The 25,583-nt window shown below is 41.0% G+C and overlaps 1 protein-coding gene across 11 annotated transcripts in view; it reads left to right on the top strand.

The window, feature by feature from the left end:
• MARK1 (microtubule affinity regulating kinase 1) overlaps positions 1 to 25,583 on the top strand; it is a 112,551-nt gene that overhangs the window by 35,161 nt on the left and 51,807 nt on the right. For 9 of the 11 annotated variants that reach the window (XM_042850197.2, XM_065589407.1, XM_065589405.1 and 6 more), the window contains exons 2-3: positions 13,877 to 14,080; positions 14,800 to 14,853. In XM_042850197.2, the coding sequence (XP_042706131.2) occupies positions 13,877 to 14,080; positions 14,800 to 14,853 (258 nt within the window). Of the gene's footprint in view, positions 1 to 13,876; positions 14,081 to 14,799; positions 14,854 to 25,583 lie in introns of those variants that run through there. The other 2 variants (XM_065589411.1, XM_065589410.1) reach the window with 2 other exon arrangements.

Raw genomic sequence — 25,583 nt, 5'->3', positions numbered from 1 at the left:
ATCGGCATAAATAAAGTGTAGTAGATGGTGAGTAAGGACAGGCCTGGACCCTGTGGGAATGTACCCTATAAATAGGGCCCTACCAAATTCATGGTCCATTTTTATCAGTGTCACGGCCAGTGGGTTTTTAAATTGGTCAGTTTCATGTTTTCAGTTGTTTACCATGAAATTTCAGATGTATTGTAACGGTGGGGGTCCCAACCCAAAAGGTATCCAAAGTGGGTCTCATCTCCGCCAGGAGCTGCCATGCAAGGGCAGGATAAGTCCTGTCCCTCCCCAGCCCAGCAGGGTCTTGCAGCTAGGAGCCCCCGGCTGGGGCACTTCCAAGAGCAGGGGGAGATTGGACCCATCTCCACAAGTCTCCTTCAGCTGCAGGAGCCTCCCAGTGCTTCCTGCAGCAGGGGCACTCGGGTGGGTCTGATCTCCCCCTGAGAGGAGGAACGGCTATGCAGGGGAAGGACAAGTCCTTTCCCTTCACAGCCAAGCGGGGACTTGCAGCTAGGAGCCCCCTGGCTGGGGCATTCCCAGCAGCAAGGGGGAGATCAGATTTCACGAGGAAGGGCTTATTTCCCTGCCTGTAACATGTTTTTTACAGCCCTGAAATTGGTAGGGCACTACCTATACATCTCTCTATACACCCAAGCAGCACCTCCCCTGTCTACACTGCTAAGTCGTTTCCTACTGTCCAGCTCTGCTGGAGCCTTTCCCTGCTGCCCTCCCTTCCCCTCTGCCAGAGTCTTTCACTGACATGCGTAACTATTCACTGCCATGTGGACACTGCAGAGTGTAGCTACACAGATTTTGCACACTGCCACAAGAAGTGTGGTGTAGATGTAGCCTCTGAGCGGCATCTTTCAGACTATTGAGTATTTTGAAGATAAGGACTATGACGAAGAATTTTTAAATAATATTATACTGAAAGCCAGCATAGTGAATGGAGGATAGGCTCAATGCGTAGTCCATGTTGCTGAGGGGGTGTGCAGCCGTGTTCTGTGCTAGTTGGAGTTGGTGGAACCTGATGACTTCATGCACAGGTAGATAATATTGCTGTAGTCCAGCCAAGAAGTGTCAAAAAGGCATGTATAACTCAGGCCCGGAGTTGTCAGGATTGGGTATTGTGACATTGTTTGCAGACATTGCTATGTGACAGCTTATCACTAGCGAATATTCCAGGAGCAACTCTAAACTACAAATCGGTATGATCAGTTATGGGTGGAAGGAGATTTCAGTGTGACTGCTTAGTGTCCAAGTGTTTTCCTCCACTGGCTAGCATAACCTCCCTCTTGCCAGGGTTCAGGTTCAACCAATTACTCTACATCCGTGAGCTGATTTCGTCCAAGCCTTTGGGGAAGCTTGGTGATAGTGGTATTTGTAATGCGCCCAACGGTGACTCAAGACTGTGTGTGTGAACCTCAGGACAGACTGTTTAAAAACCAAATCCCCCTCCCTTCTCCCCCCTCTCCCTCCAAACAGAGCACAAACACCAAGTGCAAACTCCTCAGGCACTTTAACACCCTTAACACAGTCCTAGACGGTTCCTTTGGGTACTCCATTCTGTCTTGCTATCCTGGCGAGTGTATCTCTGTAATAGATGGGCCCTTACACCAAGAATCCCAGCAGTATTTAGCAAAGGACCAGTCACTTAGCCCAGGTCAGTTGCACTTTAGGTTTCACACCAAAAACAACACTTGTAACCAATACTATAGTAAATTATATGAAGATTCCTTAAAAAGGAAAAGGAAATTAGAAATTTATTTATCAGATTAAAGCAAGCAAACATAGACACACGAATGAGTTAGTCTTTGGTTTCAAAAGATAATATAATCAGCAAGCTGTGTTTGTCCTTTAGGGCTACCCAGGCTAAGGAGCTGAGGATCTCTTGTTTAAGCCTAGAAACACCTTGCTCTCCTAGAGTCCAGGCAGCATAGAGATAGCTAGTTCCTTTTGTTTGGGATTTTTATCCCGCTCCTGCCATGTGCTCTGATCTGCAAACTCAGCTGGTAGGAGAAGTCCACTCGCATGACTCAGCTTCATGGGGAGGAGAGCAGAACAACAATAAGTCTTTTTGTTGACAATTGTTGACAGTTCCTCAGTCCAGATGTAGGGAGTGTCCAGCTGTATGATTGGCACGTAGCTTGTCTGATATCAGTGGGTCTTCTCTTCGGGAGCTCTTTGCACTAATTAACATCCTTCTCCAGAATGGCAATTCATTTTCTCACACAGGCTCACAATAATAACTGCTCCAATATTATATTGTAATATGGAACATAGATATTACAATTAAGATTAATGCATGCAGCAACTCCCAAGAATTCAATAGTCTAAACACCAAACACTTTCTTATAATTGTCATACCTATTTTATCAATATTAACCCAGCTATGTGTCTCCGTGTCCAGCTGAGACATGGGGGACCTTGTCATGAGCTGGCACATGGTCTGCCAGCATCACAGTATTCTCATATGTGGTGCTGTATGTCGTTACATACTGTTGGCACTTAAGTCCATATCTCACTGGTTCTCCTAGGGATTCAAGAGGGGATTGGTGGCAGAGGTACAGTTTTCCATTACCCCTCTCTGTGTACCTTCAGCAAGGACTCAAGACAATTTTAAATCATTACTTCCCTCAAGCAAGACACTGTATCTCATGATAGACTGTCAAATGCTGTAGAGAGGACCAGCGGAGTGATAATGGATGTCTCTTCCATCAAAGAACAGCGGGGTGATGATCCAATAGGACTACTAATGCTGTTTCCATTACATGTTTTGGCTTAAAACCAAATTGTGCTGAATCTAGGATTACTGGCTTTGACTAAATGAGCTTGTAGGTATCTTTTGGCTAGCTTCTATAAGCTAGGTCAGAAATGAACAGTTTGAAACTGAGCAGTAACTGGCTAGATTCCATGCATCTAGTGTACGTTTCTTCAAGGTTGGTCACATTGTTCTGTGTTCTGAAGAAGGAAATTCCTCCACTGAATAAGTCGGTGAATGTTTTAGTTAGAAGTACCAGTTGCTTGTGACTCGCTCTTGCCTCGAAAAAAGGTTGGGATCAGGACACACCTTCAAGGTGACCAATGCTTTGTGTAGCATGAAGGTGGCGGTTTGTGGCTGGTGTAGGGGGGATTGTAACCATTCAGCTTGAGAAACCTTCCCAAATGTGTGACTTGTTTCAGCAAATCAGGAGGATCATTGTATGAGTATAGTCATCCTCTTTATCCCACGTGCCATATCAACCCTGTTTAATATTTGAAAAACTCTGGCACATATCCAGTAGACTACACACCGTCTAAAATTGTAAATACCCAATTATAAACCCAAACTCTTCAATACAAAATGTTCGTTCATCAATATTTCCAATAGGTTGGTTAATAATTTGTACATTCTAATAATAATAATTAATAATAAAAAAAAAACTAAGCAGAATTCTTCTCCTCTTCCCACCTGCCATTGTTTTTGTTCTTCTTCAGCCTCTCTTCCTAGGAAGCTCTGTCTCTCTGAATGCATAAGAAAAGGCACTCTTTGCAGTGTTCATGGAAGGTTAACAAATATGGGCTCTGGTGTATCAGGGCTAAAAGCAAATTCCAGAATTTAGGTCCCCTGCGTAGAACAGTGTCAGTTGCTGTTTTCTTTGTTATGGAAGCACTAGTTGCGACTCTATAACAGAACTCAACCTTTCTGAATTTAAAGCAACATTTCAACCTCTTTATTTTATGGAACTATACAGTTTATCATCCTAAAACTTACAGCACTTACTCTTTTGAATACGGAATAAATTTTCTAAGAATTCACAATTAAACCAGTTAATTTGAGTTAAAATTAATTAAAAATTATTTCCTTTAAGAAACGTAGAACTTTTCCTTGTTCTGAATTGTCTTAATGGAATAACAGACACTTTAAACTTTACATATAGTTTAAATTGAAATCTTATGCGCAGGCTATAATTGAAGTAAGTAGATTACAATTAATCAGTTATTAATAATTCTTACATTTAATTATGATTAGATTTTCAAGGCTCAGATTAACAGCTCAGTAAATCACAAGCAGGGTTACTGTGACATCAGAAATAAATCAACCAATCACCAACTTCTCTTTACAGCTAATTTGCATGCATCACATCTGTTGGTTGTAATGATTCAATAGCGTACCGGAGACTAGACACATGTCAAATTCTCATTGGTAAATTACTTGGCTCAACTGTCACTGCTAATTACAGATTAAGTGGCTGCATGCTGGCTTTGGCATCAGTGCTTGAAAGGCTCCGCATGGTATAACAGCTTCTGTTACATATGTACTGAGGCAGCATTGTCAATAGAATTGAAGTAGGAGTGAAGGGAAGCCCTTAATGCACAAATAAGTTGAGACTCTGCTTTCTCCTCTCCCTTTCTTATAGTCATAGTAACTAACTCAGGCCTCTAAACTTAATAGGTCAATTGCAAATTAAAGTCCAGATTCACCAGCACACTTGAGTTGTTTTGTGCTATTCTGGTGATACAAGGCAGCTGTAATCTTAACTGATCTAGATAGTATGCTTGGGCTAGTCTGATATTTTGGGGTATCAGTGATTCTTCTTCAGGTCATGTTTCTTCCAATATGGGTGCACATGTGCCCCAAGCACCTGAGAATGGAGAATTTATACTAGTGATATCTGTTGGTCTGCTCCTGTGCCGCCTCATGCTCTAAACCAATGGTATGCCACCTCAACAAAGAAGAAGGGTTTTTACTCAAGGTATTTCCTCATTCCCAAAAAGAAGGGGGTCTTGAAAGACCCATCTTGGATCTCAGACAACTAAATGTCTTCACACAGCATTTGAGATTCAGGATGACCACCCTGGCCTTTATGATTTCCTCCCTAAATGAAGGTGACTGGTTTGTAGCTCTTGATTGGATGCCTGTTTTCCATATAGACATTCATCCAGCCCACAGGAGACTCCTGTGCTTTATGGTGGACCTAGATCATTATCAATACAGAGTAATTCCCTTTGATCTATCAGTGGCCTCCAGAGCTTTCACAAAGGTGCTGTCCATGGTAGCGACATACCTGTGTTGCCAGGACAGCCCAGTATTTCCTCACCTCTATGACTGGCTGCTCATGGTATAATTCACAGCCTCCTTCAAGCCATAGGACTTAAGTGAACCTAGAAAAGTGCACTTTAGTACCAATGCAAATTAGACTTTTTTGGAGTGACTACAAACTTGATTTCAAGTAGTACATATCTACATGAGGACAGATTCCATGCTCTGAGGGACCTCCGTTTCAAAATGAGCCCTCAAATGACAGTTCGATTTGACTTGGTCCTTCTAGGCCACATAGCCTCCTGCACCCATGCAGTACATTTTTTAAAACTTAATTTCAGGCGCCTCCAGGCGTGGTTATGGACAGCCTATGGTCTGAGCAGAAACAAACTGGACAAATGAGTCTTGATCCTATCCAGTTTCCTGGCTTCATATATCTGGTGGAAGAACAAAGACCCCATATGTATAGTGGTTCCCTTCATTCTTCCACCTACCCACCCATGAAGAAGCAAGTTGAGGAAATATTGGGCTGCCTGGCCTCACAGGTATGCCTCCCTACTGGGTTGGGGAGCATACCTGGACGATCATGTGGATCAAGCCTCACGGTCCTAACATGAGTACAAGCTACGCACCAACCTCCTCAAACTGCAGTTCACAAAGCTTGCAAAATAATTCTGACCTTCATTTGTTCGCATAACGTTCTGGTCATGTTAAACAGCATGACCACACTTCATTACATAAACAGGGAAGAGTAAGTGTGATGGTTCTTGGGTCCCCCAAACTCTGAGTCACCCTGTTAGCTCCCTGCATCAGCAAGAGGGAGTCTTTCTTGTGGTAGCTGGGTGTCAGCTCCCTAGCACCACCAGCCTTTCAACCACGCAGGCACTCTCCTCTCAGTATGCCAGTTGGTGCACCCCAATCATACTTGGATCACTCTCTTATGATATTTAGCCCCTGACACTGGCTACTCACAGAATTTCCAGATCCTCTGCACCCAAAGGTGCAGTGTAACCCAGTTTATCAGTTTTACCTTAAACTGCCGCTCCTGGAAACCACATAGCACTTGTGAGCACTTATGATAAAATAAAAGTAGTAATTAAGAAAGAATAAAGATGTAACTGGAGATAAGAAAGAGTGGTGGAAACAAGTAGTTACAATACAAAAAACATAAAACGTGGGTCTACATTTATTAATAGTTACCTATACTATATTATAAAGTAGATTTTCTCCCACAAGTTCAGTTTTTTGCAGAACTGGCTGGTTGCAGAGAAACCAGGATCCAAGGGTTCATGAGTGCCCACCCTGCTCCTTAAGGAGTTTCCTCAGTGAATGGATGCAGTGTCTTTCCACACACTCGATCATTCTGAAAACAATCTCTTGTTTCTATTCACAGACAGGGTGAACCCCTGTCTTATTGTAAAGTTTCCTTTTTATGTTTAAGTGGCTTCGACTCTGTCGTGGCCTCTGCTTGTTCTTCGTTCTAAGTCTTACTAGTGTGCAAGGCTAAACAATTTAGCCTTGCATTGCATCACTGGCTAGAAGGGGTGTGGTGGCAACTTCCTCATACCCCAATGGGCCATTACTGAAATATCCTGGTGAGTAATCTTTACTTTCAATATAAATATATTGTTCCTTAAATGTTACCAAAGCATACATCTTGCAGTGATTGAGTCTTGACAAGTTACAAGCTGTCTGTAGACACTTTACATGATACCCTTTATAGAATCATAGAAATGAAGGGACCTCAAGAAGTCATCAAGTCCACCTCTCTATGCTGAGGGGGACCAGGTAAACCAAGACCATCGCAGACCAACCTGTTCTGTAAAACTTCCAGTAATGTGAGTTCCACAACCTCCCTTGGAAGTCTATTCCAGAGCTTAACTATCCTTATAGTTTAGAAGGCTTTTCCAAATAACAAACCTAAATGTCCCTTGCTGCAGATTAATTCATTACTACTTGTCCTGCCATCAGTGGACATGGAGAACAGTTGATCACAGTCCTTTTTAGCACAGCCTTTGACATCTTTGAAGACGGTTATCAGGTCCCGCCTCAGTCTTCTTTCTGAAGACTAAACATGCCCAGTTTCCCCCTCCCCCAACATTTCCTCATAGATTAGGTTTTCTAAACCATATTTCATTTTTGTTGCTTTTTCCTCTGAACTCTCTCCAATTTGTCCACATCATTCCTGAAGTGTGGTGCCCAGAATTGGACACAGGACTACAGCTGAGGCCTCAACAGTGCCAAGTAGAGCGTGACAATTGCCTCCTTTGTCTTACATATAACACTCATATACACCCCAGAATGATATAGCCATTTTCACAGCTGCATCACATTGTTGACTCATATTCAATCTGTGAATACCACCACATTCTTTTCAGCAGTACTGCTACCAATTATTCCCCACGTTGTAGTTGTGCATTTTTGATTTTTCCTTCATAAGTGAAGTACTTTGCATTTGTCTTTATTGAAATACATCTTGTTGAATTCAGACCAATTCTCTAATTTGTCACGGTCCTTTTTGAATTCTAATCCTGTTCTCCAAAGTTTTTGCAGCCCATCCCAGCTTGGTGTCATCTGCAAATTTTATAAGTATACTCTTGACTCCATTATCCAAATCATTTAATGAAGATACTGAATAATATTGGACCCAGGACTGACCCCTGCAGGACCTCAGTAGATATACCCTCGCAATTTGACAATGAACTATTGATAACTACTCTGAGTACTGTCTTTCAACTAGTTTTGCACCTGCCTTGTAGTAAATTAATCTGGATTGCATTTAGCTAATTTTCTTAAGAGAATGTCATGTGGGACATTGTCAAAAGTCTTACTAAAATGTGTCATGTATACAGCTTCCTCCCTATCCACTGATCAGGTAATCTTGTTGAAGAAAGAAATTGGGTTGGTTTGACATGATTTGTTCATGACAAATCGGTGCTGGCTATTCCTTAGAATCCTATTATCCTCCAGGTGCTTAGGAATTGCTTCTTAAATAATTTGTTCCAGTATCTTTCCAGGAATTGAAGTTAGGCTGACTGATCTATAATTTCCAGGGTATTCTTTGTTCCCCTTTTTGAAGATAGGTACTATGTCTGCCCTTCTCCAGTCCTCTAGGACCTCACCCATGGATAAATATCCTGTAAGATATGTATTTGGTGTAATGATTTTGTCCGATCCAAGGTGAGAGCTCTTTGCTAAGGGGTCTCTGTGTCATAGATAAGTCTCCCTCCTCTTTGTGCAGAAGCTATCAAGCTCTGGAATTGGTGCATCTGTCACCAGATTCCCCCTCTTGGCATTGCACCGCCTAGGAGTAATGAATACCTTGTCGGACAGCCTCAGAAGGCACTTCGACAGAGACCACAAGTGGGAACTGTGTAACTCGGTGATGTAGAACGTTTTCTAGCAGTTTTCCATTGTGGGACTTTTTTGTGTCCTAAGGCAACAAATTATGCCAGTCTACTGTTTCTGAGCAGCTTGGAGTCATGATTCCAATGGGGATGCAGTCCTAGTTCAGTGGCAGGAGCTGATGATGTATGCCTTCCCACCCATCCATCTTTTACCCTAAGTCCTGAGAAAAATCAAGCAGGACAGCATGTCTGTTATCCTGCTGGCCAAGGCAGTTTTGGTTCCCTAGCTTCCTACAGATGTCAGCACAACCATGCATACAAATTCTGCAATTTCTGAACCTGTTGACATGGGACAAAGGCAAGACCAAACATCCCAACTCAGCACCCTGACATCTGACATTCTGGTATTTGGATGGATGATGAGCTTAGAGAGGTCATATTCAGAGAAAGGAAAATCCATCCTCAATAATATTAGAAAAATCTCTTCCATTTAGGAAAACCTCTGAGATTTTCCTAGGTAGTGCCAACATAGTCATGTACCTCCGAGAGCCCTACCATCTTTGACTAACTTCTCTCCCTAAAGAAGTCAAGCCATTTCTTAGTTCACTGTGTGTGCATTTGGCAGTGACCAGCACCTTTCTTCACCCAGTAGAGAACTGTTCAGTCTTCACTCACCCTGAGACTGTAAGGTTACTGAAAGGCCCTACCAGAATCTTTTCCTTGGAATGGAAACCGACACCAACTTGGGACTCAAATTTAGTTTTGTCAGTGCTCATGAATCCTCCTTTGAACTCTTGGCCCCCTGCTTCCTTCTTTATTTGTCTATGAAGGTGACTTTCCTGACTGTTGTTGTCACCTTTGCTAGAAGACTAATTGAACTCGGGGCCCTTTTGCTGGACCCTCCCTACATGGCTTTCCGAGAAGGTTTCTTTGAGGTTATACTCCAAATTAATTCCAACGGTTCCCTCTGAATGCCACCTAAATCAGGTCATACACCTACCCAAAACCTCATGCCGCCAGAGAAGACAGGAGCCTCCATTCTATGATTGTCTCTCAGGCCATAGCTTTCTATCTGAAAAGGATGAGACCCTTCAGGAGTTCTGTGTGACTTAGTTTTTATTGGTGAACGGAGGAAAAGGGAATCAAGCAGTCTCCTCACAGACTTTCTGAATGGATTTCAAGTTGCATTATACTTTGCTGTGAGATCTTGGAGACTTTTTCACCTCAAAGTATGAGGGCCCACTTGACCAGAGCCCAGCCTGACTCAATGACTTCTTTTCAGGGTATTCCAGCTCCTGGAGTTCTGTAGAGTGGCAACATTGGGGCTCTATGCATATCTTTACTAGGCATTACACCCTGGTACAAGCTTCTTTAGCAGAAGCATCCATTGTCACAGCGATTCTGCGGTGGGTGGTGCAGCTTGATTCACTGCACCCTTTTCCTCAATGAAGACTGATTAGGACTACAGTGGAAATATGCATCGGGTGATGTGTTGTCTGTTTTAGACTGTGGTCCTACATCATTTGTATGATGCTGATGTAAGATTAATAACTGTTTTCCCTGCAAAATCTGGATGAAATGACATTTCCCATGAAGAAATCTCCACTCTGCGTATTGTCTGTTCATCTACTACTCCAGCAGGTGTCTTTAAATCCCTACTCAAGGTGCACTTATCCCATTATGCCTATGGAAATTAACTCGTAATGTCTAGCTGGATGGCCACTCGTATTTCTGACAGCTGTTTATACGTTACAGCTATAACAAACTTTTATCTGACTCTGTCTAGTTGTAGATGGTAAATGTAGAATGTAACCATACATTCAAATCACTGGTCTCCCTTTCTCCCCCAGTCTCTGTTTATACTTGCATCTCATCTTGAGTTAGTAAGAGATGATTCCAGACAAGAAAAGTTGAAAATTTGCTTGTACAGCATCTAGCACTTGGGTACAACTGTAATATAATCAGGAAAAATCTTAAAATCCTCTTTCTGCAGCCTTTTCGTGATGTGTGCATAATTTTTACCTAGGCTCTTTCTTAACTGTATGTAAAAACATCAAGAAAGACCTGCTTACCTGCATGTGCTAGAAGAAACTTTTTGAAGTTTTTGGCCTAGTATGAGAGTCTATTTCCAAGTCTAATGGAAACGTGTACTTTAAAAACATGTAATTAAATAAAAATAACATGCTATCATTTTATTAGACAAATGAACATCTTCTGTCTTGTATATGCAACCTAAACATTACAGAATTGTGTTGGCGTATGAGAACTTGAAAGTAATATTGACTATAAACAAAGTAAAAGAAATTAGTGTATTTTTACTATGCAAGTTAGTGCAAGAAATAAATGATATACTTCTAAAGCTACACCCTCAATCATTTTTAATAATTTATGGTGGTGGTAGTGACATAAGTTATTTTTCTTTTAAATGATTGACCTGGCAGCGTCCTTTTCCTTTTTCAAGGGGACTGAGGCACACACAATTAGGCTTGTTGCAATTTACTTATACTAATGAAGGGCTTGAAGTACTACTCAAAAAGCAATTTTAAATAATCCAAATTATGTAGCACTTTTACCCTTCATAGATTTTTAAGCCCAGAAGGGAATGTTATGATCTGCTTTGTGCTCCTGCGTATTATACACCTTAGAACTTCTTGCTTTAATTTTTGCATCAAGCACGTAACTTCTGCTTGAAGCTAGGGCATGTTTCTTACATATTCAGTCTTGATTTAGACTTCATGATGGATAATCCGCTGCTTTCCTTGGTAAATTGCTCCATGGTTATTTACTCTTACTGTTAAAAATGTGCACATTGTTTTCACTTTGAATTTGTCAACTTCCAGACATTGGTTTTTGTTATGCTTTTGTTTGCTAGATTAAAGAGCCCACTGCTATGAGCCCACTGCTTTTCATAGATTCTAGGACTGGAAGGGACCTCGAGAGGTCATCGAGTCCAGTCCCCTGCCCGCATGGCAGGACCAAATACTGTCTAGACCATCCCTGATAGACATTTATCTAACCTACTCTTAAATATCTCCAGAGATGGAGATTCCACAATCTTTCTCCCTGTGTAGGGACTTAGACTGTGATCAAATCACAGATTGAGCTTCTTAAAGTCCCTCGTTGTAAGGCATCTTTTCTGGAATTTGAATGATTTTTGTAGGTCTTTTTTTAGTCATTTCAGATTTTTTTAAAGTGTGGACAGCAGAACTGGACACAGGTTTCCACTAGTAGTATCACTAATGCAGTATACAGAGGTAATACCAATTCCCTACTTTCACTTAGTGCACTTGTTCAGACTTGTCATCTCTGGGATTAACAGCACCTCTGCCCCCTCTGTTATCCTCCCCAAGAGCGCCCATTTAGGTCTGAGGCCTCCAGCTGTCACCTCTCTAAGGGCTTGTCTTCACTACCCAGGAGATCGATGCTGCTGCAATCCATGTCTAGTGAAGACCCGCTAAATAGACAGCAGAGCAGTCTCTGGTCAACTCCAGTACTCCAGGCAAGTTGACCGGAGAACATCTCCCATTGACGCAGCACACTGAAGATACTGGGGTAAGTTGACCTAAGCTATGTAGTGTAACTTAGGTCGACTTAGGGCTTGTCTTCACTACCAGGGTAAGGGCAGAGACCCACATCCCTCTCCCTCTACACTGATGGATGTAGTCTTGGAGTCCCCCTTCAGTTCTTTTTGACTCTCCCAGCAGGTCTGACCTTAGTCCAGCATCTGCGGCTTGTGCTCTCTCGAAGGACAATTGACGCTGTTTACTGGTGACCAGCCAGCTTTCACAAAACATAGTACATTTTGAGGACAAAGTGGTTACAGAGAAAACATAATAAAACAGTTTGCATGTCGGTTACACTTACCAAGTGTCACCCGCCTTCCACCTGGAGATCCTGGCAGTTTCCGGTCCTTCAGATCCTTCCAGCAGGGTTTTGCCCTTTTGGTTTCAATTTCATATCCGTTTACATTGATTCTTTATATCAAAAGCCCTTTCTTTGTCCGTTGGGCATCTTGAACCTGGTTGAAATCATTATATGCAATTCTGCCCAGGAGGTGGTACTTCTCTGCAGCTGTTTACCACTCCCACTGATTTGGGCTCAGGATGGAGTTTAGTAATCCTCCCCCATACAGCTAGAATACAATCCCTAGCTCACACATGTAAACATATAACATTTACAGATGCACAAGTTGATGAATAATCCTACAGACCATATTGTCTTGTGCATCTCAGTGTAGCTGTCATTTGACATTTCCATGCTTCCAAGGTCTCACATCTGTCCCACATACATCCAAGGATCTTGCCCCTGTTAGTCACCTATCACAGTGGGAACTCGTTTCAGTTGGTTACCAACCAGGACCTGTAGATCCTCTTCAGTCTCTGCTTTACAGAATACTGGCCCACATCTTGGCTAAACTTACTACATGGGCAGAGACTATAGAAATAATGTAATGGTGTTCCTTACCTCGAACGCTGCATTCAGCTTGCTAGCACTCTGGCTTATAACACAAGAAGGGAACACAAAAGGCATAAGGGACCATATTTTCAAGTTGGGACCTCCTCAGCCCAGATGTAATTTGTGCAGATATAAATGCTTGCATGTTTTTTTTGAGGGACAGTTTGTTGTGCTTTGAGGTGGGAGGAAGTGTTGTCGTATGTGCAACACCTGGAAGTGATGTCGTATGTACAAGTGATGTAGTATGTGCAACACCTGGAAGCAGAGGTAGCCATTTGAAGGCTGAGATATGGAGACACTATAGGATCACGCTACTGATTTTCACAGTAGAACAGTGATACTGTTACTGGTGGTCAGCACAGCCTTTTTATTTCTTTGTTTTGATGACTTATTAGCAATGGACTTAATAGATGTGGGAATATTTTTTTGATAGAAAACAGTCCATTTTATTAAAACTAGGGTGCTAATAACTTCAGAATTTTTTTTCTAGAGAAAGTGTGGAAGTAAAAGTTATGAAAGTAAAAATATTCTTGGAGCAAAGTTGGCTTTTAAGATTTTATTCTCCTTCATCTCAAGTACAGTTTTACTGGAAACATTTTCAAACAAATGATAAATCCATCTTTCTTGCAATTTGCAAACATATACTTTTTATTCATAACTTCCAGGAAAATAAGGGTGACTGTTTAAAGATGAAAGTACTTTTATATTTTAAGGGCTCAAGGATACTTACATAAAGATTTGATGATTAACAAATACACACTATATCACAATTTGTTCTGTTTTAATAGCATACTTTCATATTTGAAGAAAAAACTGTGTATGCTTTAATTGTTTTTGAGGAGTCTAAATACCGCTCTTGCTTACATGTAGAAGCAGCGCTAGTGCGCCTCTGAATTTCTTTCTTGATGCCTAAATCAAACTTCACCTAGTGGCAACAAATCTACTTAAGCTACAGTTGAAAGTTATTGATCAACTTTTTTAAAAACTGGGGACTCAAATTTTTACTCTTAAAGTATTTTGTAACTGTTTAAAACCTGTGTGGTTTGGTTTTGTTTCCTTATAGCATACCTCCGTGGATGGATACGCTGAACCACATGTCCAACCCACCAAATCGAGTAGCAGACAAAACATCCCCCGGTGTAGAAACTCAATTACATCTACAAATGAAGAACACCCTCACATTGGAAATTATCGCTTACTAAAAACAATAGGAAAAGGAAATTTTGCCAAAGTGAAGCTGGCAAGACATGTTCTTACTGGAAGAGAAGTAAGCTTTTTGAGTATGGCTAATGAAGTATTTTGTATTGCCTTCATGTGTAGTCTTCTAATAAATGTTCCTAACATTGTTTCCAACTGCATCCTTGGTTGTTGAGACTTGTTTAATATTGCAAAATATAATGCAATGAAAATAGAACCAGTTGCTGTATGTGTGAAGATAGAATTTTCATTTCTGTACTGAAAATTCTTTTTTGAAAACCTTCAGGAACAAATAATATTAATAATTAATAAACAACCTAACATCTGACTTAAAACTATACAGCCTCTCCAAAAAAGAAAGTTTTCAGAAAAGAATTTTCAGTACAGAAATGAAAATTTTCTGTCCTTTTCTCTTCCCTCCTCCCTCCCAGCCTCTCCCCTCTCCCTCTCCCCACCCTGAAAAAAATTCAGGCACCTCCAAAAGAAAATGAAAATATCTTGTTGGGATTTCATCTGTTTCTCTGTGCAATGTTATATTTTCCACAGTGCTGGCAGGAGTGTAAAACTGACTGTATGCTACTGAAGCTGCAATGGAAAGTGATAAAGCACAGTTGGATTCTTATTAAAAAATTCTGCTAGATGGAGTGGAAGATAGATTGGCAAATGTTCCATTGTATGCGCACTTTTATAGTTGTTTATGCACATTAGATACGCAGTGTGTTTAGCTACTAACATGCACATTTTTGTCAGAGCTTTTCACAAGTTTAGTAATACCTGTTTTCCCCCTAGGTTGCTGTGAAAATAATAGATAAAACCCAGCTAAATCCTACCAGCCTACAAAAGGTAAGAATTGAACTTTTGTAATTTTGTAAACAATTGAACTGTGCTGCCAAGGAAAGTAAAGATGATTTTTTGACCCCTTTATATCAAAAATCAAAAATCTTTTGTTGTGCTGACTATTGCGTGTATGCTGCTGAGGCATAAAGTGGTGTCTTGCTATCCTAGTTGTATCCGGATTCCTAATTGTGCTGACAATAGTTTTTGTACATGGTTCTTACTTGCTCACTTCTCCCCTCATCTCCCTCTTCTCCCCCTTCCCTCCCCCCCCCCCCCAGCAGGTTTTGTTTTGCCGGGTCTGAAAACTGTCATTTGAAGTTTTGCTACCAATCAAACGTAGGATAATTCTATATAAAAATGTCTATCTCCTCACTTAAAATCTAGGGAACAGTAGTTTTCCCTAATTTAACTTGTCCTGTTGGATTTTCCATAATAATGAAACACATTTTGAGGAGTCAGAGTTCAAGGCTTAATTGACTTGAAGCTCTGTTTGAAATGTACACAATTTTATTAAAAATATTTGTTACTCAAGGGATTCTTGTCAATTACTTTGCTTATATATAATCTCACAGAAATTACTTAAGTGGTTACAGAAACTGCTGGTTTGTTTGTCTGGCCTCCTGTTTCTCTGGTTAGTACAAACTATTCATAAACCCCTTATAGGCCATCCATATTGTTGTGATAACTGTATTTGCCCATGCTGGGCCAACTCAGAACTTCTCTGATTTTCAGTGAAGAGTTAATTTGTTTTTTTTTAATTTTTTTTAAGTAGGTGCATGACAGATCATTTGTCCTAAATTTTGACCATTTTCCAGTGTTTCTTTAAGGTTTAAGTTCACCCAAATATGGAAAATCCATACAACAGCCCTCTATCCTTCCTAATTAAGTTCCATAGTAGATTGGAACAGCCATATGGGGAGCTTCTATACCCCCACAAAGGTAATCTTCATGCTAATGCCACTTAGGCTAGCTAAGAAGGGACCATTTGGGGTGTGCCTCACTGCCTGTTGGTGGGGTGAATTTAGCTCTCTCACCCTTCTTTAGTTCCTCATAGAAAGCTTAGTTATTTAGCCTTTGTGTTGGGATGGATGAATTTAGTGAGAAGAGGGGATAAAAAATGAGTAGAAAGCAAGAGATGCACTCTGAAAACACTTACGCTGATTAGCGAGTGTTTTGTAAAAATGCCAGCCTACTCAAAATCTTTTCCAGTTGTCTTCTCTTCCTGTCCTTTTAAATAGAATTTGTGGCTGAGGCATGTGAAAATTTGCACAATAGCTTGTTAGTTCTTACATTCTGAAATGACAGCATTTGCACAGGGTTTTAACAAAAAACAAAAAAAAGTAAGTGCTCTTTTTGACTAAAACATTTGTTGAACAATCATTTTGGAGGAAATATTTGTGTTCTTCACCGTAGTTCTACTTTTCAAGACTGTCTGTTCTATTCACATGGCCAAAAATTTTCAGAAAAAAGGGGGATGGCACCTGGACTCGAAGCAATGAATGAAGACATTTAGTTCCCTCAAGATCAGGGTGGCGGCAATCCTTGCCTCCGTAATTCCATCGTCAGCCTCACAGGGCTGCTTTGCGGCTCTTGACCTGCAAGATACTTGGTGAACAAATATTTTATCTAACACTATATCCGAAAAACTCCAGGAACTGCTATTTGGTTTCTAGAGGTAGTGATGAGCTGTAAATAATCTGTCTAATGTTAATATTAACGTAGATGAGACATGCACCCAAATAATGAAAATATATGCAGTTTATCTATGTGAGGTTGACCTCTAACTGGTTTGAGAGAGAAGGTGATGTTTTAATTTGAAACTGTTGGTCGTTGCCACAGTTGTTTTTGTCCTGCATAATTGTTGTTGCCACAATTGTTTTTTCCATTATGCTAGTGCCTAGAGGCTAGGGCCCCATTTTGCTAGTCACTGTAAAACCATATAACAGATAGTCCATGCCCTGAAGAGATCACAATCTAAGTGATATGCATCCGAAGAAGTGGGTATTCACCCACGAAAGCTCATGCTCCTATACGTCTGTTAGTCTATAAAGTGCCACAGGACTCTTTGCTGCTTTTACAGATCCAGACTAACACGGATATTTTAGTCATGATTACTTTAAACTGACAGCAGGACATCCATGAGGAGGTATCGGAAAGGCTGAGATTTTTAGTTGGGACAGGCAGAGACAGGTCCGGAGTGGAGAGTTAGATTTACCACTTAGTATAGACATGAAAGCTGAATTTGTATTTGTGGATTAGGTTGCCCAGAGATAATATGTAGAGGAAGAAGAGGAGACCAGGGATGGAGCCCTGTGAGATCCCCACAAAAGTGGAGGGGGTAGTGAGCAGGACCATCTCCGAATGACACACTAAAGTTTTAAGTGATGTATGCTGGCAGGAGACGACTGTAACTAAAGCAGAGGGATGACAAATTGTTAAAAAGAACAATATAGTGGTTGACATCAGATGCAGCCAACAGGTTAAGAAAGATGCAAATAGAGTACTTGTTCTGGGTTTTGGCTGGGAAGAAGTTGTTAAATACTTTGATAGCTAGAGCACAAGGGGTGGAAGATGGTTTGGAGAGAGTCTAGGATGGAATTGTCTTGGAGAAACGTCAGATGGCAGTTTTAGGCAGCACATTCAATGAAATTCAAGATGAAAAGAGAGGTGGGGTGGTCCATGTGGGATCAAGAGTGGGATTTTTTAGGATGGAAGAGACTAAAGTTTGGTCTGCACTACAAAGTTAAAACAACAAGGAGTCCGGTGGCACCTTAAAGACTAACAGATTTATTTGGGCATAAGCTTTGGTGGGTAAAAAACAAACAAACATGAAAGTTTATGCCCAAATAAATGTGTTAGTCTTTAGTGTGCCACCAGACTCCTTGTTGTTTTTGTGGATACAGACTAACACTGCTACCCCCCCGATACTTGACTACAAAGTTAGGTTGTGATATGGCAGCTTAAGTCGACCTCATTATGGTAGCGTACACACTATAGCCTTGCTCCCACTGATGTAAGTGCCATACTACACCGACATTATAACTCCACCTCCATAAGAGGCGTAGAGCTTATGTCGGTGTATTTAATGTGATGCGGTGTCTATATAGACACCGTGTCACACTTACATCCATTGTTGCTGTCATTCTTGTCAATTTCACGGCTCTGTGCTGGAGCCATGAAATTGACAAGAAAGCTGCACTGTCAATGGAATGGGTGGGGCTCCTGGGCTCCCTGAACCCAGTCGGGCTGCTCCCACACAGCTCCCAGCTCTCCCGGCTCCCAGGCCCACTGCTCCGGTTCCCTTCTTGGCTGCTGCCCAGAGGCTTCCCATTCCAGGCGGCGGGAACCCCAGAGCCCAGTGGGGCAGTTGGGCTCTTGGTGATGGGGAGCTACGTGGAGCTGAGAGCCCAGTGTGACAGGTTCAATCACAGAGACCCCCTTGGGACTGTCACCTGATGTGCTGAGACTACCATTGAGCCCGTTTTCTCTGCCAGTTTGGGCTCCAGAACACTGCCTTGTTGAGCCAGACACGCCATTCTGCTCCAACACAGACCCAGGGTCAGAACTGCGCGCCCCAAAGCTGCAGACTTAACTGAAAACAGCTTAAGAAGTGCTCCTGTCTCCAGCACCCAGACACCCAACTCCCAATGGGATCCAAACTCCAAATAAATCTGTTTTACCCTGTATAAAGCTTATACGCATAAATTGTCCACCCTCTCTAACACTGATAGAGAGAGATGCGCAGCTGTTTGCTTCCCCAATGTTACTTACTTACTCTGGGTCAATTAATGAGCAAAAGTGATTTTATTAAATATAAAATGTAGGATTTAAGTGGTTCCAAGTAATAACAGACAGAACAAAGTAAGTTACCAAGCAAAATAAAGCAAAATGCGCAAGTCTAAGCCTAATACATTAAGAAACTGAATACTGGTAAGTCTCACCCTCAAAGATGTTCCAATAAGGTGCTTTCACAGACTAGACTCCTTTCTAGTCTAGGCCCAATCCTTTCCCCTGGTACAGTCCTTGTTCCAGCTCAGGTGGTTGCTAGGGGATTTCTCAGGACTGCAGCCTTTGTTCTGTTCCACCCCCTTATATAGCTTTGGCACAAGGCAGGAATCTTTTGTCTCTCTGGGTCCCCACCCCTCCTTCTAAATGGAAAAGCACCAGGTTTAAGATGGATTCCAGTACCAGGTGACATGGTCACATGTCCTGGGAGAACCCCAAGCATTCATTCTTCCTGGCCTGACTCACAGGAAGGTTTGCAAGTAAACAGAGCCATTTACAGCCAATTGTCCTAGTTTATTGGAGCCATCAAGATTCTAAACCACCATTAATGTCCCACACTTTGCATAATTACTATAGGACCTCAGAGTTATATTTCATAGTTTTAGTTTTAGATACAAGAATGATACATTTATACAAATGGGATGACCACACTCAGTAGATTATAAGCTTTGTAATGATATTTTACAAGGGACCTTTTGCATGAAGCCCATTCCACTTACATTATATTCACACTTATTAGCATATTTTCATGGAATCCTGTGGAGTGCAACGTCACACCCAGGCTCTCAGCCCCCCACACTGCCCCTCTTAAGTTGGTAGAAGCACTCCTGGTGAGGACACGCATCACCAACAGAAGGAGGGTAGTGTAGATGTGAATTTGTTTCTAGTGTAGACATGCCCCAAATCATGCTTGAATTGTCATGGGAAGGAACCTGAGGAGAGGGAGAGGTTAAGGATAAGGTTAAGGGAGGGATGAGTGTAGGGTAAGAGATTAGGAGACAAGATGGAATGGGGTGAGTGGGATAGGTGGAGGAGTTAGACGAAGAGAGGAGATGAGGGTCATCTGCATCAGTGATGTGGGGAGGAGGAGAAAGTGGTAGGAGGGAAAGGGAAGGAGAGTGGGAAGATCACACCAATCTTGTCATTTTTCTCTTTGAAAAAGTCAACAAAATTTTCTACAGAAAGAAGTAGGGAGAGGATTTGAGCAAGGGGTCACATAGCAAATAGGTGGCTGGAATTGTGGGAGCCAGTCAGGGTGGAGAAGAAGTAGAGTTGCTTAGCTGGGTAAATGGCAGAAATGGAAGAAGAGAACAATTTGTAGTGGAGGAAGTCAGCATTGTCATGAGACTTCTGTCAAAAGAAATTACACAGTCTCACATTGATTTATTTTGGTTTCTGGAATTTGTTTAGCATAGCATTCCAAGAAATCTCTTGTTTTCTTGGAGCTCAATCCTGAGAGGTCCTGAATACCCTTGATTCCCTTTGAAATCTGTGGGAGTTGAGGGTGCTCAGCACTTTGCAGAATCAAGCCCTTAGAAGGTTTCACTTCTGTTGCTTTTTCGCTTAGTAAGGCCAGCTGGTAAAGTAAGACCTGATGAAGTTAAAAGAAGGTCTAAAGGTCAAACTTCAGATATTTACCAATGCCTGTTTCCCAATAAAACTTGTACTATGTCCTGCGGAAGATTAGGAAAGCTGTTTGATTAATAAAAATTATTCTGACATTCAGATTTGGTATTGGGGGATTCTGTACAAAGGAAATATTGGTACAAAAATTAGGATGTCTGAGAGAACTTTTTTTTTTTTTTAATTCTTAATTCTTGTGCTTCAAATGTGAGAACTTTGTATCTGACTTGTTTGCAGATGACTAACAAACTTGATTATTTTGCTTGGGGAAAATCATGTCTCTCTCCTAGAAGTGTACTAGCTGTGACCTACTTGAATGCAATTACTCTCTAAAAGCCTGTTTAACCAGTCATACTCCCTATCTAAGTGCCAGTACTGGAAGCTAATAAACTTCCTGTGGCTCAGATCTTAGTTCATTGGTTGTTTTTACCCTCCTGTTTTTTTTTTTTTTTTAATCCACTCTCTTTTGGGGATGGGGAGAAAGAAACTCCAATTTTTATAAAATGAAACATAAAATACATACTGAGAGATTAACTTCACAAGCATATTTATTCTTCAGACATAGACATGTTGTCCAAAATGGAAAACGTGTAGTTCTGTAGGGAAAACACACTAACACAACATTAGTCTCTCCAGTCTAGATAAACTTGACTAATTAAGGGTATATCTACACTGCAATTAGACACCCATAGCTGGCCCATGCTAGGTGGCTCGGACTTGCAGACTAAGGGGCCGCTTAATTGTGGCTGTATGGAGCCCTGGCTCTGGGACCCTCCTACCTTGCAGGGTCCTAGAGCCTGGACGCCAACTTGAGCCCAAATGTCTACGCCCAATTAAGCAACTCCTTAGCAGAGCCCCATGACCCCAAATCAGCTGGCCCAGGCAAGCCGCAGGTTTTAATTGCAGTCTAGACATACCCTGAGTTAGCATATGTGTCTGCCCTGAGATATCAATTCAGGTTTGGCAGCTTATTTATTTTTTCAGCACTTGCACTATTTCAGAGCTTTGGATATACCCAATCTGAATGTGGTGGAGCTATGGCTTGATGAGAACTGAGCTGGCTGAATAGGAATGCATGTTTTTAAAAAATTTGACAGATTTCCGAATTCAGTTGTCCCATCTTCTGTAATTTTTTATCCACAAGTTTTCAGCATTTTGAGGTAAAAAAAATTGTGTTAAAAATTTGAATTTTCAGTATCAATTGTGGGAAGGAAAAACTCAGTGTTATATTATTAGTTATCAGGGGTCGGCAGCCTTTCAGAAGAAATGTGCAGAGTCTTCATTTATTCACTCTAATTTAAGATTTCGCGTGCCAGTAATACATTTTAACCTTTTTAGAAGGTTTCTTTATATAAGCCTATAATATGTAACTAAACTAGTGTTATATGTAAAGCAAATAAGGTTTCAAAATATTTAAGAAGCTTCATTTAAAATTAAATTAAAATGCAGAGCCCCCTGGAGTGGTGGGCAGGACCTGGGCAGTGTGAGTGCCACTGAAAATCAGCTCGCGTGCTGCAGGTTGCCTACCCCTGAGCTAAGTAATGGAAAGGTTCCATAACATCTCCAAATCACTTTTCAGTTTTTTTCTTGTGTACTTCCAGCTCTTTGATAATTAGATGAAGGAAGATTTCAACTGAGAATCCAGCAGGAGTAACCTATAATATCTCAAGAACCTCCAAAACTACTTACAATTTCTTTTGTAAGCTCCCTGTAGAGTCCTGTGTAGTAAAATGTGTACTATATTTTAATCAGTCATCCTTGTGCTCAATGCAGGTTTCAAGAAGTTGGAAATATGGACATAATATTCCTGAATTGCAATGACTTTTTCTGTTAAGCAGCCATGAAGCTGCTGGTGTTTGTGGAAGAGTGCTTGACTTTTTGTGATGTGCTTTAGGAGTGTATTTACTACTTTCTGAACATCAGAAGTTTACGATGATTACACCTGAGAGAGTCTCATTTTTCAATCTGCTTTTTGTTTTTGGAGTAAATGGCGAAAAGACCTCACTGAAGGCTACATATTTTAAACTTGTATGCAAATTAGGACCCCATATATTTTGTGCTTTTTAAAAATAATTTGGACTAACCTACATATTTCACTCTTCCATACTGGCATACTTATATATTTCTGCGTGTGTGTTTCCTGTCAGGTGGTCTGACAATTGATAGAATGTTTTCTCTAGAACTTTACAAACCTATTCAAATTGTAAGAAACTTTCAACAGGGCGAACATGTTGTTGTTGTTGTTGTTGTTCCTGTTTTAGGTAATGCTCACAGTGTATTATGTGCTTTCCAAACACACAAAAATACATAGTCCTTATCCCAAAAGCCTTACCTGCACTGGGGAAACTTACGCAAAAGTTCAAGCTGCTTTTAAAACCAATTGGAGCCTGAGCAAAAACCGGATTCTATTAGCTGAAGCTGTCTTTATAACCAGTGTAGTTAAGGCCTCTGAAGATAGGTGGAGTTAAGGCTTCTGACAATAAGTGTAGCTAGACAGGATATACAAATGGTTCTGGCTACTTGAGGTTTGTCCACATTGTGGCTCCCAACTGGTTTTAAAACTGATTTTGAATTGTAGGGAACATTTTCTCCAGTGTGCACAGAGCAAAAATGCTTAAAAGCTGTTAGAGAAACAGACAAATGGGAAATGATAAAGGTGGTTAAGGTTGTAATTGTTCATTGCAATGCTTTACCTTAAGTAGGTGGCGGTCCATTTTTTATTAGCAGCAGCAGTGGAGCTGGTCGTGAAGCCTATAGTTGGACTGCCAAATGCTATCCATTATAAGATTCTATTATCGGATGCTTGTAACTTTTCCAGACTGTTTAGACGGAAATTTTCCATGCCATGTATCTACCTCAGGCTGTGCGGTGTTTTTACAAAATAATAATAATAATTTTGGCTAAATCCGTTCCAGTGTTTCCAAGAACAAAGGGGAAAGGCATTGTTTTGCTTATATTTAAATAATCTCTCTCATTCTTAAAAACAGCTAACCAGGGCTTTTTGTTGGGAAGTGTCTTGGCCAACCTTAAGGATACTGGCACTACCAGCTCTGCCTAAAATATCTCCAAGTATCTATCTCCTCCTTAGTGTAATCTGCTAGCTTCTTAGTGGAGTCACAACACAAGTGAGTAGTCCAGGGGGGATTTAAATGTGGAGGGAGGGAGCAATGGCCTACCAAATAAGCTAGGAAAAGGCATACTACACATTAGGGTTGGTATGGAAGAAGATGTTTATGTGAGAATCTGATAAACAAGCAGGCAATAATGGCCTGATTTTTGGAGTAGAAGTGATGGGAGAAGGGGCAGTGTGAAAACAGATAAGGGCAGATAAGTAAGGGTGGTCTATGTTTTATGCAGGGCCTTGAACAAATGACAAGAAGCTTGAATTTGATGTGGTAGAGATGGGGGTTCCAACGTAGGATTTAAGGATGAATGACACTGTCATTCTGATGTTTGAGACGGATGACCTTGGAGCACATTTTTTTGGGGTAGATTGGAGAGGGCAACATGGAAGGCAGAGAGACTGTTGTTAAAATAATTATTTTGTTTGTTAGCTCAGATTGTTTTGAATTAGGTTATCAAAAGTGACTACTCATAGTTAAATGTAAGTGAATGCTGTTTATCTTCAAGAAGACATTAGCCTTCTATTTTGTTTTTATGCCAAAAGAGAAGAGAGAAATACACCGCGCATTTTGGTTATGATATACCTGTAGTTTAAATCAATTTTCCTAAACTTAGATTAGTAATGTTAATACTTAAAATATTTTTCTCTTATGTTTAAATCGTATTGGCTTGGGAACTTTGTTAGAAACTCACCAAAGTGTCTCAGTAGTTCTACCTTTACAGGAACTCTTGACCAGAACTACTTGATGTGATATGATCTGAATGCTTGAAATCATTAGGCTTAGAGACATGATTTTTGGGTAGCTGATCATTCTTTCCCCACTTCCTATGCACTTTTAAGAACACCATGGAATCTTCCCATAATTAGAGAACCTTTTTTCTGCTGTAAATGCCATTATTAATATTCATGTAACTAGTACTCAATAACATTTGCTTTAATTACTGGTTTTGTATAACCTTTAATGTATCAGTGTTCTCAATGTGCCACCAGTAGCTTGCAAACATACTACCTTGTGATCTCATCAGGTCGTATAAGCTACAGTAAGCAATGTTGAGCTCTGCAGGAAGTAGTGTTGGGGATTCAGTAGGGAGCTCTTTTCCCTTTGGCTCAGTTGTGAACCAAATGTCTGAGAACAGTATGGAGATACTGTGATGCTGAAGGTGCCATGGAGGAGGGGGGGACAAAATTGAAAACTCAGATTCTGAGCTAGTTATTCTTAAAGATTGTATAGCCTTTCTTACAAGAAAAGGGGTATTAACCCCAATATTCTGGCCAAATTTCAACTTGGTTAATTTGCTTTTTGAAAAAAACTAAATATGATCTGTTGATTAAATATGCCTCTTTAAAATGTATATATGGTAGTGTGCCCAAGAGTTACATGATCGACTCGAGTGGTTGTAGCTGACATATACCTTTTTGATATTGATACCTGTGGCATAAATTATAAAATTACATAGCGGATGTCTTGGCCATTAACACTAAATATGTTCTCTCTCTCTCTGTCTGTGTCTACAGTGTGAATGAGGGATGTGATTCCCCTGCTTGTGTACACATATTCATGCTACCTCTCACTGAGCTGGGGTGAGTGTAAGTAGCAGTGTAGCTGCAGTAGCACAGCTACCGGCAGTGGAGGCAGGACTGAGCCGTGCAGAGTACAAACCTGCCTGAAACTGGTGGGCATACATCCAACACAGCTCAGCAGTGCCTCTGCTGCTGCTACTGTGGCTGTACTGCTATTTATAGTCGCATGTGGATGTGCACACAAGCAGGGGGATCGCACCCTTAGCTCGTAGTGGAGACATAGTCTCTCTCTTGCATTGTCTGTATTATTTATTTACAGCATTAAAAAATGCACCTTGCATTCCTTCTTTCAACTTGTTCACAATGCCTTAATATTGTTAGCCCATATTCGGGGTCATATGGATTGCTTCTGATGGGGAGAGAAGTTAATGATGAAATAATGATCAAATTATTTGATGCAAGCCTGTTTATTTACAAAGAATCTACATAGTGTTGTTTCCCTGAACACAGCAGAACCAAACAGCAGGCGATAGCTTGTTTGCTCACCGTTCGAAGCCTCTTTCGAGCCAGAGTGCTACTCAAAAGCTCTCTTAGCTTTTTCTCAGGGTCAGCAAGTGTTTCTGTGGCTGTCTGCTGGTCTTCCTAGCTGCCTTTCTTGTGTGCTCCTTTTGCCTTTCTGTTT

The sequence above is a fragment of the Chrysemys picta genome, chromosome 3, assembly GCF_011386835.1.
Source record: "Chrysemys picta bellii isolate R12L10 chromosome 3, ASM1138683v2, whole genome shotgun sequence".
Taxonomy (NCBI): Eukaryota; Metazoa; Chordata; order Testudines; family Emydidae; genus Chrysemys; species Chrysemys picta.
The sequence above is the reverse complement of the archived record's forward strand: the minus strand, read 5'-3'. Positions and strand labels throughout refer to the sequence as shown.